Source organism: Alligator sinensis, unplaced genomic scaffold, assembly GCF_000455745.1.
Source record: "Alligator sinensis unplaced genomic scaffold, ASM45574v1 scaffold1329_1, whole genome shotgun sequence".
Taxonomy (NCBI): Eukaryota; Metazoa; Chordata; order Crocodylia; family Alligatoridae; genus Alligator; species Alligator sinensis.
In genome coordinates this window covers 470,054-486,587 of record NW_005842460.1, presented here as the reverse complement: position 1 = coordinate 486,587, position 16,534 = coordinate 470,054, and the positions used below count along the sequence as shown (strand labels likewise).

General features: G+C 47.2%; 1 protein-coding gene and 1 long non-coding RNA gene across 4 annotated transcripts in view; both read left to right on the top strand.

Moving 5' to 3' along the window:
* The window catches only part of RACGAP1 (Rac GTPase activating protein 1), a 20,562-nt gene extending 11,175 nt beyond the window's left edge, over positions 1–9,387 (top strand). For both annotated transcript variants that reach the window (XM_025212437.1, XM_006030718.3), the window contains 10 exons: positions 1,102–1,219; positions 2,495–2,625; positions 3,263–3,427; positions 4,315–4,410; positions 4,918–5,116; positions 5,241–5,346; positions 5,519–5,651; positions 5,826–5,961; positions 6,797–6,905; positions 7,603–9,387. In XM_025212437.1, coding sequence (XP_025068222.1) covers positions 1,102–1,219; positions 2,495–2,625; positions 3,263–3,427; positions 4,315–4,410; positions 4,918–5,116; positions 5,241–5,346; positions 5,519–5,651; positions 5,826–5,961; positions 6,797–6,905; positions 7,603–7,678 — 1,269 coding nt within the window. In that variant the 3' untranslated portion in view covers positions 7,679–9,387. The remainder of the gene's footprint in view (positions 1–1,101; positions 1,220–2,494; positions 2,626–3,262; positions 3,428–4,314; positions 4,411–4,917; positions 5,117–5,240; positions 5,347–5,518; positions 5,652–5,825; positions 5,962–6,796; positions 6,906–7,602) is intronic.
* Positions 9,388–11,278: 1,891 nt separating this feature from the next.
* LOC102382420 lies at positions 11,279–13,306 on the top strand. 2 transcript variants are annotated; one of them, XR_003095721.1, is made up of 4 exons: positions 11,279–11,328; positions 12,381–12,434; positions 12,956–13,055; positions 13,263–13,306. It is a non-coding gene; the product is annotated as an uncharacterized LOC102382420 (long non-coding RNA). The 2 variants fall into 2 exon arrangements; XR_324659.3 differs by lacking the exon at positions 11,279–11,328 and adding an exon at positions 11,813–12,085.
* Positions 13,307–16,534: the final 3,228 nt, after the last annotated feature.

Genomic DNA, 16,534 nt, shown 5'->3' with positions numbered 1-16,534 from the left:
TTTCCCTCCCCAGCGCAATAGCTCGCCAAAACACCCTAAGAGGCATTGCTCTGTGCTCGGTCGGGTGGCCGGGAGCAGCATCCAGGAGCAGGGTGGGTGGTGCCCAGGCCAGGGCTGGGATTGTGGGGCAGTGACAGTGTGGAACCAGGGCCCAGGGCAGTCGTGATCCACTGCCTGAATGTCCCTGCCTTGGGTGCTGGTTCTGTGGGCAGGGATGTGCAGGAAGTGGATCATATATCTGCCCTGGCCCCATGATGTCACCACCTCATAACTCCATGATTTCCATGGAGAACAGCTGGGACCTGTGCAGGCACGGCATGCAACCAGGTGGACCGGATGGGGCCATGGGTGAGCAGGAAACTGCATCTGTGGCCAGGTCCAGGATATTGGGACAGTGACAACATGGAGTTGGGGCCTGGGAAGGGCCACTATCCGCTCCCTGCATGCCCCTGCCTGTGGAACTTGTGCCCATTGCTGGGCCCTACAGGCAGCAGGTTACAGCTCTGCCCCAGCCCTGGCACCATGCTGTCACTGCCCCAGGATCCCACCCTGTGATCCTGGCTTTGCCCACCCATCCTGTTCTCAAGCACTTCCTGTCCACCTGCAGCCCCAAACCATCTGCCTGGCTGCATACTCTGCCTGTGTAGGTCCTGTCCCCGATGGTGGGTGCAGGGCAGACTTCCTGGGGTGCCCAGGCAGCAGGGCTGCGTCTGGCAGCAACAGCTGGAAGGTACTGCTGAGGCTGCCGGGTAGCAAGCCTGGCTGCCGTGCCACCCCAGCACCTCTGTGCGCCTTGGGGCGGTGGGACCAGCTGCACATACCGTGGCTCAGGCTGTGCCCTGTGTCTGAGCTGGGTGAAACAGGGACCCGCTAGGGGCTGGACAAAATCTCTGTGGCCCGTGGACTGTATTTTGTTCACCCGTGTTTTATATAGTGTCTTTTAAAGTCTGTTGCTCTTTCTTGTTATTTAAAAGAATTAAATCAATATGATTTAGTTCAAAGACAGACAATAGATGACGGGTCTGGACAAAAAAAACTAAAATGTTTTGCCTTATTGGGTAGCAAAAATTTTTGTCACTGAACCTAGATTTATCATTTCAGGGAAATGAATCTATTGTTGCAAAAACAACCCTTATGGTCCCTAATGATGGTGGCCCGATTGAAGCCATCTCCACTATTCAGACTGTACCGTACCGTCTCAGAAGTCAAAGGAAGACGGGTAGGTATCGAATTTATCCTAGTTTTGATGCACAAAGCTGTTGCTTGTCACTACCCTTTTCATCAGTTGCTGCCTATATTCTTACAGCGACTAGTACACGTGGTGATTTGTTAGTTTTTATTTAAGAAAAACGCTGGGAAATTCAAGAAATGGTACTGGCTATTAGTAAAGTTAATGAGCAGGAATTATACTTGGCAATGTTCGATTTCACAGTGGATAAATTAGACAAGTATTTTTTCTCTGCCATCTTTTAATAGTCTTATTAGTGTTTAATATCTACAACAGCACAAGAAAATAAGATAGGCAAAATTCCAAGGACATTTTTTTTCTGAGGCACCAGCTATCTCCCATTTCTGCTATAATTGGAGTGAAGCGAATGTCTTGAGTTGATTAACTAAATGGGACTTCCTTGCGGGCATTCTGTTCTTTGCTGGGAAACTCAAATTTTAGCTAATTATTTAAAAACAAATGTGGGTTACTTTTATAACAAAATATAAAGATCTTTATATAGGATTGATGCAGCACAGTGGGGCATGTCCCTGGGTAGGCTCTGTAACAGTTTATATGCTTTCAGTTCAGAGAGAATGAAATTTAAAGGAAAGGTAGAGCCAAACTCCTCCCCCCGCATTTCTCCTCTTTGTTCCTAAATGCTTCTAATAATTAAAACTTCTATAACTCTTGTGTATGCAGGTACTCTGACTGCAGTGGAATGACTGTTTTAGTATTGTTTTTTTAATATTCAAAAGAAAAGTATTTTTTCCAAAGAGCTGGTATGCCAGAATCATTGAAGACACTATCCAAAACAACACCATAATGTTCTTGTATTAGCATTTACTGTCAAAGTTCCCCCAAGATGTTGCAGTAACTGAAGATATACTTCAGTTCTAATTCTTCACCTTCAATTATTTTTAAAAGCCATTTCCCTAGCCTTGCTTGAGGGTTTAAGCAAAGTCAGTTAGGCTCCATACAGCTGCCTAGCTTTGCTAGGCATGTCAAAAAAAGTGATTGCCTTGTAAGGATCTAGGAGCACAACACTAAATAATTAGCTGTCAACTACCAGTTGTACCTTTTAATAGCTTCTGGTAGTTCTGTTGTCTTTGGGACAACACAGATGCCAGTTACAGCTCATAGAGGAATGCCAGCTCCATGTTGCCCCCAAACCAGTTAAGGTAATTTCCTGCCAGTATCTACACGCCTGTGTTCATAACTTATATTGTCTTGATGTGGAAGACTACTGGAAACTTATTTTACAGCTCTTTCCTCCTTGTCTTTCAGCCAGTTTACAACCCTGGAGCTGCGACTCAAGCTTGGGCAGCAGGCAACTGGAATCCAAATCTGAAAATGATGGCTCTAGCACTCCTCAAAGCAATGGAGGAATGAGGCTGCATGAATTTGTATCAAAGACGGTAGGTATAGGTTGTAAGAACCTGAGCAGATTCTTCCTTTCAGGTACTGCGTGCGTGCGTGCGTGCATGCATGCATGCATGCATGCATGTGTGTGAGAATGAATCATTCATTACATCTGTACACTTCTCTCTGTAGTGTAATACATGGCCCCAGTTTATCCAAAGGCATTTGGCAATTGCAACTCTGGGATACAAATGAACCTTGAATTCTCTTCTAGGATGTATGTAGACATGTCTACATCTACACGTTGGCATACTGCTGTGGAATGCCTCTCGCAACCAGGCTGAGTCAGCCATGTTCATACTTGGGCCTGAAGTTTTAACTGCTGATGGTTCATCCCTAAATAGTCGAAGGGAAGACTTCCTGGTGCATGCCCCCCCTAACCGTAAGAAATGCCAGGACTAAGGGAATAATGTAACTGTGCAGGATTTGCTAGAAGCTAAATTGCCAGATGTTGATAAGGGGATTTTGAATAAACTCCTGCATCCTTTATTCTTCATACAAAGCAACTTGATTGTTCTCTGTGGCTTGCTGTCTGCAAAGTAGGAGACTGCCCAATCTATCTATCCAACTAAGCAATGTCTGCTCTAGTACCTTGTATAACCAGTTCTCTTCTTGCATGCTCATTGTTTCCAGGTTATCAAGCCAGAGTCTTGTGTTCCATGTGGGAAGCGGATCAAGTTTGGGAAATTGTCCTTAAAGTGCAGGGACTGTCGTGTGGTGACTCACCCAGAATGCCGGGACCGCTGTCCCCTTCCTTGCATCCCCACCTTAACGGGCACTCCTGTTCGGATTGGAGAGGTATGGCTAAGACCTGCCCTTGACCTAGGGAGGGCTGGGAGAATTAGACCAGGCCTAGGACCCCATGCCTTTTTCTATGCAAAAGATGATTTGTTACGGTATTAGGTGGATTACTTGCTTTCTTACAGCCATAGAAAACTTCTTAAAACAGCTTGTTAAATAAACCCAAGAATGCTAGGATCGTTTTGAGGGTGTGTAGTTGTATGTGGTAGCTCTGGAAGACACCCCTGAAGGAAAGCATTGTCTTCTGGTTCCAGCAGTATCTGTTAATGTGACTTCCTGTTCTAGATGAGTGTCTTCAGTTGTACCTCATCTCTTACTTGAAGTTTTGGGTGGAATAAGTTTTTGCCAAGCTTAGGCTGGTGAATGATGGCACAGCTAACTTGAACAGCCTCCAACTTTAACCTAGATTCCTCCTTGCTGACAGCTTGCGGTAGTTCTTCTTTTCTCTGCTCTTAAGCATGGAGGACGGTTTAGATATTGTAGTACACTTATGATTCTAGTACCCAAGTGCCAGTTTTATGATGCTTTATTAAATGGCAGTGTTACTCTTCTACATCTCTTTCATATATACTGCACGGTCTATGTTCCAGTGATGAAACAACCAGAAATTGTGCCTCAGCCCCTGGTGTATTCTACCTTTAGGGCTAAGTTAGTCACCGTTTCTCAATGAAAGTGTCAAGAAATAAGATGCCTTTATGAAGAAGGGAAATCTCTTAACTCTTGGAATATGTGATGTTTACTCTTTGGGTTTGAGAAATGAAAATACACTGAATGCTTTCCTTAGGCCTGATGGGGCCTCTTGAGAGAGGTGCCCTATCCTGAAGCCAGCATCCTGAAGTTTATACATGTCAGTAACTACAAAATGGGTCTGTTCCTCCTTTTAGGGGACTCTGATGGACTTTGTGCCTGTTACTCCTCCGATGATCCCTTCCATTATAGTTCATTGTGTTAATGAGATTGAACAGCGAGGGTTGCATGAGGTAAGGATGTGTGGGGTTGGTAATTGGATGAGTTCTGATGTTAATTGTGTGAAATAAGGGTCGCTTGTTAAAGGTTTTTGGAAGCATACACGTACTGCTTAGTAGAAGACTTGTCTGTATTACAAAGTTCTGGTGCCAGTAGGGATGTCTCGAGATGAAACCCTGTAGCCAGTATAGTTGTGCTGCCAGGCTCTTGATGTAGATGCACTTCTGCCAACAGAAGACACCTCTGGCAGCTGAAAAACTCTTGGCAGCATATGATCAGGCTAAACCAGAGAGCTCTGTTACCATGCTAAAAGCAGCAACAGTAGCCCTGTAATGGAGACAAGTACATAGTGAGAGAATAACAGTCAGTACCCAAAGTCCTCAATTTGGGTTGAGGCCTGCGGGCGGGAGTCTAATCTTGTCAAGAACCTGTTTTAAGTTGGACATATGCAAGTGATGTTCCTGGGTTTTTTGTTTTTTTTGTTTTTTTTTGTTTTTTTAATCACTGCTTTCTGCTAACAGACAGGCCTGTACAGAATTTCAGGCTGTGACCGGACAGTGAAAGAACTGAAGGAGAAATTTCTTCGAGGGAAGACTGTGCCCCTGCTCAGCAAGGTGGATGATATCCATGCCATCTGCGGCCTTCTTAAAGACTTCCTACGGAGCCTAAAGGAGCCCCTCCTCACCTTCCGGTTAAACAAGACCTTTATGGAGGCAGCAGGTGAGGATGTGCTGAGTGTCACATCCAGCGTGCTTGCTTGGACAAAAAAAAGATGTTTACCTAATCCTTTCTCTCTTCTCTTTTCTCCCCTCTCTTTTTCCCCCCCCCCACCTCCCTCTCCAAGAAATCTTGGATGAAGACAACAGTGTAGCTGCAATGTACCAGGCTGTTAGTGAGCTTCCTCATGCCAACAGAGACACTCTGGCTTTCCTCATGATTCACCTGCAGAGGTGAGGTCAGCTACTTAAGTGGCACTGTCATTTTCTTTTTTTCTAAAGGCTTACACTAGTGGCTGAGACATGGGAGCCTTTACTCTGGAAAACTTGTGAATTCAGAGTGCGGAGAGATTTGGCTTTGTAAGAAATGGGGTTTTTATCTATCTTTTTACTTTCTTTTGTTTAGAGTGGCTCAGAGCCTAGACACTAAGATGGATATTACCAACCTAGCTAAAGTCTTTGGACCAACAATAGTTGCCCATGCTGTCCCTGATCCTGATCCTATGACACTACTACAGGACACTAAACGACAACCTAAGGTAGGTCAGCAGCCAGGACACTGAGCTGGAACATGGATGTCAGGCATGTGAAGTGCATAAGTTTATCCTGATGAAGTATCTGCATATACCAGCTTACTATGACAGTGTATCAAAATCTGTCAGTTGTGGCTTGAATATAGTGGCAGGCTGTGCACTAATGAGTATCTTCTGTAGGTGGTCGAGCGACTCTTGTCACTGCCAGTGGAATACTGGAGCCAATTCATGGTAGTGGAGCAAGAAAACATTGACCCGGCACACATAATTGAAAACTCCAATGCCTTCTCAACTCCTCAGAAACCAGAGGTCAAAGGTAGTGCCAGAGTTTTGCTCTCAGATCTTCAACCATGACCAAGCATCTATTCCAAGGGGCGGGCAATTATTTCTGGTGGAGGGCTGCTTACTGAGTTTTGGCAAGCCATCGAAGGCTGCATGATGGGCAGCCAGGGGCAGATATATATTAATTCTCTAAATTTTTGGATAGAATGGCCTGGTGGGTCGCAGCTGGCCCGCAGGCTGCATTTTGCCCACCCCGATCTATTCTAGCCAAAACAATGAGTCCAAAACCGGCCAAATTAACTTCTCCTGACCCCTGTAGTTATTATCAATACCAAAGGTTGTTTGGTAACTGGTGGCTTTGCTTTTCAAAAGTATTCATTGATCTCTTTCAGCCCCAGGAAATAGATCCCCAGTGTGAAACAAGACTAATGCTTGGTTCCTAATCCCAAACCTCTACTGGTAATTGCAATTTGTCACTTAAATTAGCAAGAGTCTGATGCTTGCTCTGCCTCTCTGTTTCGGGAATATAGGCTTCTAATCAACTGCAAAATGTAGAGCGATTTTTACATTCGCATTGTCAGCAGGGTGACGGAAGTGACACTGGGCAGGAAAAATCAGATGCTTTCTTTTGAACTCCCACCATCTCTGCTGTCGGCATTAACATACTTTACATACAAATGCATACTGAAAGCACTGAGTGGCTCTTCAGCAGCAAAGCTAGTTAATGTTGCAGGATAACTTGGGTTAGCTCAGTAAATCTGAAATCAGTGTTTCTGCAGATAATGTACCTTGAGAGAGGTGGTCTTGTATGCAAGGTATCCTAATACTGTGATTTGCCCCCTCCCTCCCCCTCTCTGTCATCTGGGAAGTGAGCGTGCTGGGTCCTCTCACTACTCCTGAGCACCAGCTGTCAAAGACTCCTTCATCTAGCTCCCTATCGCAGAAAGTCAGATCTACACTCAGCAGAACTACCCCCAAGTAAGTGGTGGCGCATGCTTTGGAAGTAAAAAAAAGATTCAGTTTGAAGTACTGCATTGGTCCAAGTACTGTTATATGCTCAGTGCTTATCATCCAAATACACTGAATTGAAATAGGCCTTTGTGGATAGATAAGAATTTGGGAACAACTCCTAGATCCACGTATAATTCAAAGGTTTTTGGGAAGTTACTACACAACCAACTACAATCCCTAAATGTGGCCAAACCAGAGACTATACTCAGTGCTTTATATTTGATAGAGCTCTGGCTACCAGCTTATAAGCACATGGTAATCAGGGGCACGTGAGGCGAGAACTTTGAAAGTGGAGAAATCTACAGGACTTGATCTGTCCTTCCTCAGGACAAATATGAGACCAGTGGGTAGCTCCTTGAAAACCACCCATGGTCCATCCCTGCTTCTTCATGGTTTCCAGTGAAGCTCATCACAGGGTAGCTGATGCAAGTAGGCCCTCTCTTCAGTTAAAAATTACTTAACTTCCAGGATCCAGCAATAACCATGCTGATCCAAAACGAAGGCAAGAAGGGGGGAGTACGAACTAGTGAAAAGTTAGAGGAGGGTGAAAAAATAACTGTCTGGGATCACGGTACAATGTGGAGAGGAAAGGGGATGGCTGCACATTCAGCAGTATCATGAGGACTGCTATAGAAGTGACCCTCTTTCCATTTGTCTTGAATAGGTTTGGGAGCAAAAGCAAATCTGCAACCAACCTTGGGCGTCAAGGCAACTTCTTTGCCTCTCCTATGCTGAAGTAAAGTGGATCTGAAGTTTTCAGCCCCTACTGTGGATTCAAATCCTAGATACGCATGGCTGCAATAAAGAGCTAACTCTATTTTAAAGGCTCTCGGCAACCTTGAATATTAAGATACTTTATTACATTTTTATTTGAGGCTTTTAATGCAGAGTTACTGTGCAATGTATTTTATTTAATATCTAATGCTGTATTGTATTGGTTAGGAATAGCTGGCAGATTTCCTCAGTAAGTTTAGGGGAAACTGTCACAGATCTTGTATTTCAAGACCTTTTTTTTTTTTTTTTTTAAGGGAAATTGGACACTTTTTCTTTTAAAGACACTTTGAAAACTATGGGATGCCTTTTGGCTCAGCAATAATCCTGCCTTGTTCCAAGAGAACAGCCATAATCCTTTGGGCAGCTAGTGCTGGTTCTGTGTCCAAGGAAGCAGTGAATGCTGAGCATACATGCTCTTTCACTTGCTGCAAGTCTGGTTTCAGTGAAAAGAGATGACTTCAAAAAGTGAGTGCGCCTGAAATTTGGCCATGTGAAAAACTGCAAAAATCAATGTTCCACAGTATGCCGTAAATCCCGAAACATGTACTGGTTGTGAAGCGGCGCAATTGATACCTGTTGTATTGAAACATGTTCTGTACTTGTATGCATCGATCGTTTTTTGCCTCTTTTGGTAAAGCTGGTTTGACTTGTTTCTAATGAAGTATCACTTGAACCATGACTTGTATATAGCAGAAGCACACTAAACATCTGCCAAAAAGAAGATGATCTTGTTGGCAAGAATGTCTTCAGGCTCTGCACAAAGGATTATTGGGGACGCCTTGGGCACTACTATTTTTTTTTTTTTTTTTTTTTTTTTAAGTAGTACTGTCTTGCTTGCTGATGGAATAGGGGTGCTTATTAGCAGTGCCGAAGATTTTTGGAAATTTATTTTTTTCCAAATACAGGCAAACTAGTATCTGTCTAACTCAGTGCTGCATCTAAAGATTTGTTTAATCAATACAAGTGTTTGTAACGGAGTCTTCTCCGCATTAAATTCCTGGAAACGATCTGGACCTTTGGTGATTAAAAATTAAGCTTGTCTAATCTCTCCCAACAACACCGTTGGTTTAGTTAAAAATCGCCCTAAAACCTTGCTTCCTAGAAAACTCAGAGGAAACGCAAGGGGATAGTGCAACTGCCTGCTTTTTGTTTGATCGCTCATTATTATGGTTAATTCTCTTCCCAGTGCTGGACAAACCATGAGATTGAGAGATTATCAAGGCAATTAATACAAGGAAAAAAAATACTGTTAGCAGGAAAGCATCTAGATCTGTCAGATTTCCCAGGCAGAAAGTAGTAAGGATGTCTGAAGACTAGAGCATGTGTACAATTGCTACTTCCATACCTGTGTACCTCATGTGTGTTGTTGTAATGCGTGTCACTTAAACTACTGTCAAAACCTGGCTCCTAGCCTCTATTTTACTCTGCTTTCTAACTTTAAAATCAGGTAGTAATACTTGTGTAGCTCAGAAGTGTTGTGAAGATAAATATGTTAACAATTGTGTACATAATGGCAGTGGCGATCATACACGTTTTAAACTGAAAGATTCCTCTCTTTGCTCTAGTCTTTAGGCTACGCTTCCGTTTGCAGGCAAAGTTTGGCCCTTTAGCGTTTCATGACACCATTCATTTAAATGACACATTCTTAATGCTCTGTACCTGGGAAATCTGTCAGGTCTAGGTGCTTTCCTGCTAGCAGTATTCTTCTTTTTTTTTTTATACTGCCTTTGACAATCTCTCAATCTCAGGGCTTGTCCATCACTTGGACAAGAATTGGGCATAATAATGAGAGATCAAGCCGACTGCAGTATCCTGTGTTTATAATCCAATCCAATGAGGATAGATAAATACTGCATCAAAAAAAAATTGACAGTATCCTGATGGGGAGTAAAAAACTGGCCTGTCAGACATCTGAATGGAGAGGATGTGCACCATGTGTGGAGCTCCAGACAAAAAGATTTGCAAGGTTATTACTAGGCAGAAATTCTCTTTTCTGTATCTGCATTGAAAGAAATGAGAGATCCATTTTATTGCCGAGATGGATCTCATTTAATGCTCTTATCATTCTCTTCTGATGTCTCAAATTGGCAGCTATCCTGAGAACGAAGCAAGGTCAGGGAGAGTGGAAAATTGGAAAGCGAAATTATTGAGTGAAGGGGAATTCTAGGAAAGGGACAGAGGCAAGGCTGTTCAGGCAATCCTCCTGTTTAGGGCTCTGATCTTTCAAGGTGCACGTTCTGTCCAAGTCATACTGTGGACTGCTCCACAAAGCAAAAGCCCTTCAGAAACTGTTTCTGTCTAACTAATCTGCTGGGAAAAATAAATGGGGGGGGGATAATCAAATGGGAGGATAAGTGCAAAAATGGGAACACAAAGGGAGATATGTTGTGCATGGAAGCTCAGAAACCGCTGGTTGTGTGAAAGAGTATCAGCTCTGTACGTGCAATGTATTACTAGCCTCATCCTGAGTTCTGAACAGAAGGCCTGAAAACTAAAACAAGGGGTGGCAAATCGAAAATTGTGAGAAGAATAAGCAGTCTTGCTTCTGTTCTGTTTTTTCTGTTGGTTGGCTTGTCTGACTTTGGTTTGATTAACTGCACGTGGCCCATGGGCAGTCCCCGCCCCCCAGCCTTGTAAAGCAAAGCTGCAAGTATGCATTCCCTCCGAGCCTTCCTGCTCTGGCATGTTTCACTACTTGGCTTTTGGACTTAGGGCAGATCTCCCAAGTACGTGCACCAAGGGGCAGCTGGGTGGTGGATGTTGCCCTTTAATGTCTGGATAAAAGATGTGCTAATAGCATTTGGTGTGCTGCTCTTTCAAGGGATAGAAAGCCTTTTTTTTTTTTTTCTTTTTGGAGCAGGGTCCAATCCAGGTGCTTTTTTGTGGGAGGTAACTTACTACTACTGTCTGTATTCTGGCAGGGGCTGGATGTTCATGTGCTTCAAGTCGCAATGAACAACATGTCCTGCTCTTCATCTTTCTGTTCTACTTTGTTCCCTGCGAGCTGCTCTGTACTTGGGCATACCAGGTTGTACAGGATAAGGCCCTATCGCTGCAGGAAGACTAAGGCAGCTTGTTGCCCAGCGTGGAGGACTTCAGTGATCCTACAAACCCCAATCTCTGCTCTATGTGAGAAGGCCATATGCTTTCCTCTACCAAGAAGTTACCCTACAGGTTGACAGGCCCTAAGCCCTAGGGCCTCAAAAAGCACTGACTGAAAAGGAGCAATAGGCTCAAGTTGCAGCAAGGAACACTGAGACTGGGTATTAGGAAAAAATATCTCTAGGAGTGGGGGGGAGCATCAGGCCAGGCTCCCCAGGGAGGGGGGGGAATCTGCATCCTGGCAGGGGTTTAAAGCCTGGATGGGATGACGTAGTTGCAGCTGGACTAGCTGTAGCCTCCAACCCAGCGCGCACTAGGACCCCACACTCCGCTGGTTGCTGCGCATGCGCCATTCCATGCATAATGGCCGGCCAGAGCGGCGCTGTACTGCGCGTGCGGGACCAGGCCAGAGGGCGGGGATGCAACACCCCGCATACGTGACCGAGCGTGCCTGGGTGCTCCCACGCATGCGCCGCAGGAGCCCCGTGCCACGACGGGCCGCGGGCAAACGCTGGTAGTTCCGGCGTGGCCGGTCGCCTCGGAAACGGGCGTCTTCGCGAGCTCACATGCGCTTCCGGCAGGGTGCACGCTGGGAGCTGTAGTTCTGCGGCGGCTGCTGCGACCTTGCGGTGCCCGAGCCTGCGGCTGTTTGAGCCCGGCCGCGGCGCAAGCGAGGTTTGGCCGCCGGCCCCTGCGCTTGGCAGCCAAAGGGAAACACGTGGCTCCGGGCCGCGCCTGTAGCTCATGCAGCCGGGGCGGACAAGTTTCACCGCACTTCCGGTCCTCAGCCTTGGAAGCGCGGCAGGGCCGGATTGGAGGCTCGCGTTTTCATTGGCCGCCCGGGGGTCTGCGGTGATTGGGTGGAGTGGCCGCATGGGCGGGGGTCAGCGCCGCTCCGCCCTTCTTCGCTTTGATTGGCCTCTGCCAGGACAGGCGGGTGGAGGAGCCCGCCCTCCTTCTCCGCACTCTGATTGGCTCACGGGCAACGGGGTTCGCGCTCCTCTGTGCGCCGATTGGTCCGACTCTGATCCTCCTCGGCCCGGTTCGGCTGTTCGTCTGCGCCGTGCCGGGAGCCCGCCCGCAGCAAGCCTCTCGAGCTGGCGGGGCACGTGCCCCTCCTGGCACCCCGCTGGCCGGCTGCACGTGCAGCCCCATGCACCCCTACGCCTCGCCCCTGCTTGGAAGGGAGAAGGAAGGCGTAAGAAATCAGTGTCAGGAGCTGGAAGCTGATCTAGGAGCACGGCTCATCTTTTAGGAGGACGTTGCCCGCGGTATGCCGGCCAGGGCTGTCATTAAGAATGATGTTTCCAGCCCTCCATTCCAGCACTCGCCAATGTGATTAGAAAGCACAAATCTGCCTTTTGTCTCCTGGGCTGGATCATCTTTGCACTTAGATTGAATTTTCTTGCAGTGTTATTTAATTTGATGTTGCTTGAATGATGCTGTGGTTTGTTTTTTTTTTCTCAATTGTTCTCTCTAAGCTGGCTGGGAACGTTCCTTTCCTTTGCAGGAACCGAAAGTAGCTCTTCAATATTTCATTTTAATGATCGCCCTTTTTTCCCCCAGACTCCAGACAAGAATCGTGCATCTCTATACAGCAGCCCGCAATGGCTGGCGTTGGTTAGTCTTTCTCATCACCTACCCTGGTATTCCCTTATAGCAACCGCTTGCTGCTACTTTTGGTCTGCGCAGCGTCTCCAGACCTACTTGCGCTGGTGTCTTCCGTGCCCCAGGGTGGTTTATTGTGATGGGAACTTTTTGTAAAGGCGAAGGCAGGAGCAGCTGTGACTGCTGCACGATGCTGGTTTGCATCACCCCCGTCTCCTTCTAATGCCGCGTCACAATGCGTTTCGCTGCAGGCACCGAGGGACACGGTTGGGCCTGTACGCAGCCGGTTATCATGCCCGCGGAGAAGGGAAAAGGAACAGGACCCGCGACCCCAAGTTCCTCTCCCAGTAAGATGATAATAATGGCTGCTTTGTGGCAGAGCTCTCCCAGGAGAGGTCCTAAGAGTTTAGTGCTTGCCTCCTCTTTGCGCCGGAAATCTGCCCCATTGCACTGGCCTTATTTGCCCCTCTCAGTTTTGATACTGGCACTTTTCAGAGGCCAGCAAGTAACACAGCGTTTGACTTATCTGACAGCATCCACCAGCGAGACCTGACAGCAGAGCGGTGTTGGGGGGACCCAGCTCTTCAACCAAGTACCAGGACGAGCTCATGCGGCGGTTGGAAACGTGCAGCAGTAAGTTCTTGTCCTTTGTGCCAACCCCGTTGGAAGAGGCTGGCGTGTGATCATTGTGCCCGCGTGGGGAGGTGCTATGAACATCTGCACAGCTGTGCTCCTGGGGACTCTGCTGTCTCCTGTGCATCACCCCTTGTGTTTTTCCCTGCCAGCGTGAAGTTTTGTAAGTTGATGAGCATTTTGTTACTGCTTTTTTTTGTGTTTCAGGAGGGGTGAACAAGCCAGAATGACCTGGACCAAAGGCAGGAGGTAAGAGGCTCCCAAGTGCTCCCCGAGTCAACTAGGGGCACACCATGAGTGCATGGGATGCGGGGACAGCTGTGTGAGAGAATGGCTGCAAAACTCCCCTGTCTTCAAGCCCGTGCACGGGCTGGGAAGGCAGCAGGACTCTCATGGGCAGGTGTGAGGAGCCATTAGAAAATCTCGGGTCGGAGTCCACGAGGGCACATGGACGTGAATTGAGGCAAGCCGGGTCACTAGGGAGTGGCTCTTCAGCACAGACGGATTTAGCATTGTGAAAAGGCAGGCGCAGATGGTGCCAGCACATCACACGTAGCACAACACATTTTTCTCCAGTTAGAGAAACCAAATGCTTTACCAATATGCGAGGACCATCTTGCTCTTTTGAAGATACTTTTGTTTTTTCCTGGAAGTGTTGGAAATACGCACTGATTTTCTAGACGATGTGGTAAGCTTTAAAAAAAATGCAGCTAGGCAAATTTATAGTCCAAATGTATGATGTCATTAGTCCTTTAATCATTCTAGTCAAATATATGTCTTTTATTCTGATTCATAAAACCAAATCTTGCCTTCTGGAGCATCTGATAGTGCCTGCAGTAAACTGGCAGTCATTTTTATACCCGAGTTAATATTGCCACATCTGAGTTCAGGTTTTTGGCTAGAGCTAAGAACAACGCGCAGGGCCGTGAAACAGAAAGGAGACTTTGCCAGCAACGACAAACAGCAAAATTTTAGAAGGGATAGTCTGAGTAGTGGAAAATCCAGGCCATTATAAAGGAGAGAGAGTCACTAACACCTGTGGCACGGGGCAAGATTAGCAGGAATCAGCGGGACGATAACGACCCATGGACTTTTGTTTTAAAGTTTGGGTGGAGCAGGAATCAAAGGGGTGCGTGCGACTGCCCCCCACTGGATCTGCCTCTGGCCTTGCCCCTCTCCTGGCGGGGCTGACATTTAATGGACAGAACTGAGGCTGCCAGGTTATCCCAGTTTAGCAGGCATACATGCCCCTGCTCTGCCATTGTAACCCCTGGTGGGAGTGAGGCTGGCTGATACGTGTGTCTACACCCAAAGGAAACTCTTCATTCAGTGGCAAATTTATTCCTTGTCCATCACAGTCTGAGTCCTCACTGGGAGATATGGGGACAAGCGCGTCTGTTAGCCTGTTGCTAAAATCTCCTGCTGTAATAGTTGCACCCTTTGGGGGCAATAGGAGGCTCAGTAGGGGCTGCACAGGACTCCCCAACCCCTTGAAACTCCACCATGCCCTGTGCAGGTGGGTATCCCCAGCAGGATGTTCCTCCCCAGTATCCTAGTAACACCCTCCATTACCATTGGGTCTATAGTGGGCCACAGAAACCTCCTGCCCCCTCACCTACTGCCCCATTAGGCACCAGGGAGGGCAGGATGGCCTAATGGCAAGAATGCCAGGGTGGGGCTTGAGTGCTGTAGTGTGCAGCGCCAGTGGTCCCAGCCTGGCCAACAAACGGGACTTTCCTAGCCCCTTGGCTCCAACTCTGGGATCAGTGCCTGCTGGGTCCTGCTCCTGTTTCCACCCGCGCTGGGAGCGGAAGGCCTGGGGGCTGCACTGGAGCCAGCCTGGCAGCCGTTTTCTCTGCTGGGGGAGGCCTCGCAGCAGCTTGGGGTCCGTGCTCTTGCCCCGCCACTGCTCACGTTGGGGACTGCTGGCAGCGTCCCGTCGGCTGGGCTGTGCGCGAAAAGAAACCATGTTCATCTCCGTATATATGCAGCCCCTGCCCCCTGGGAACCATGCACTTGCGGCTCTTCAGGAGTCTCTGCCTTTCAAATCCTTCCATGCTCTTTTGGGTCTCCATTGTTCTCTGTCTCTGTTGGGTGGGGAGTTGGTTTCCGGTCTGAAACAGCTTCAGGTTGGCGGGCCGTGCCTCAGGAGGCTGCTGCTGCTGCTGCTGAGCTCTGCCCACTGTCTCAGCATCTGCTGGATGGAGACAGGAGCCCAGAAATTAGTCCCTGTCCAACTGGCAAAGGAAAAGATCTTCTAGTTCCCTGTGCTGGGACAACCCCAGAGTATGGCTGGGCCTCAATTACACTGTCAGAACAAGGGGTCCAATTCCACGTGGACTTTAGGGCTCAGGTCTCACAGTTCGTAGCCCTTGTGCCCCAGTGGGAAATTCTGGTGGAAACAAGGAGGTGCTTATATCTCCCCAAGCATGAAAGATGGTGAATCCTAAGTGCACCTAGTAGGCATTTCATACAGCTGGAACTATTGATTAAACACTGCCTTTATTCCTGACTGTTACAGAGAGGAGGAGCAGGGTTTCAGTTCCAACTAAGCGACAGGACTAGCAGAGTGGGGCGCAGAGCATAGCCTCTCTACAGCCCAAGCCTTAATAACCCCCAAGGGTTTCTTCCAACTCTGATAGCTGCCATGGGGCAATTCAAACAAGACCATGCTCTGCCAGAGGGCATAACAGAAGTACGGCCACCTTGGGCTAAGCTGTCAACTCTTGCATTGCTAAGGGAAAATGGAAATTTAAGTTCACGGTACCCCAGAGATACCAGATTTGTGCCTCAAAATCAAGAAAGCATTCTAACGAGGACTCGAAAGAAAAGGGAAAGGAGAACATTTAGCATAGCAAACGACTATAGGAAGAAACCTTCAGTAGATCATGGCCTCAGTTACCCAAGTAAGTGCAATGGTGGTTGTATGAAGCATGATCCCTCAGAGGTATATAAAGGGTAAAAAGCTCCCAGTGGCACCGAGGAAGGTGGGCAGCGATCTGTGATGTGCAAGGAGGAAGGAAGAGAATACTTTTATAGAGTTTTGAGATATTGATTTGAAAAGAGAGTGAACACACTCATACCCATCTATCCAGCTGACCATTTATTCTCAATAAAGGCTTGCCGTAATGGTTCTTGGAAGTGAAGAGCCCATGACTGATTGATGACAATGAAAGCTTATATATGGGAAAGAAAGTAATTCATTTTGGCACCGCGTAGAAGAGGATGATGTTTGTAGGGGCAACTACAACAGCCTTTTCATTCAGTGGGTGAATCCTTACAGAAGGTGATGCACAGGCGCACATGTATGTACAGAGGGTGATGCATAGATGCATGTGTTCGCATTAGAGATATAGATAAGGAAGGAGGCATTTTTTCAGAATGATAATGCCTGCGGTATGGCACCGGTCAACCCAATTTCTCAGGAAAAAACGGTAATGTCACTTCTAGAAGAGATGTTCATGCAATAAAGCAGGTTG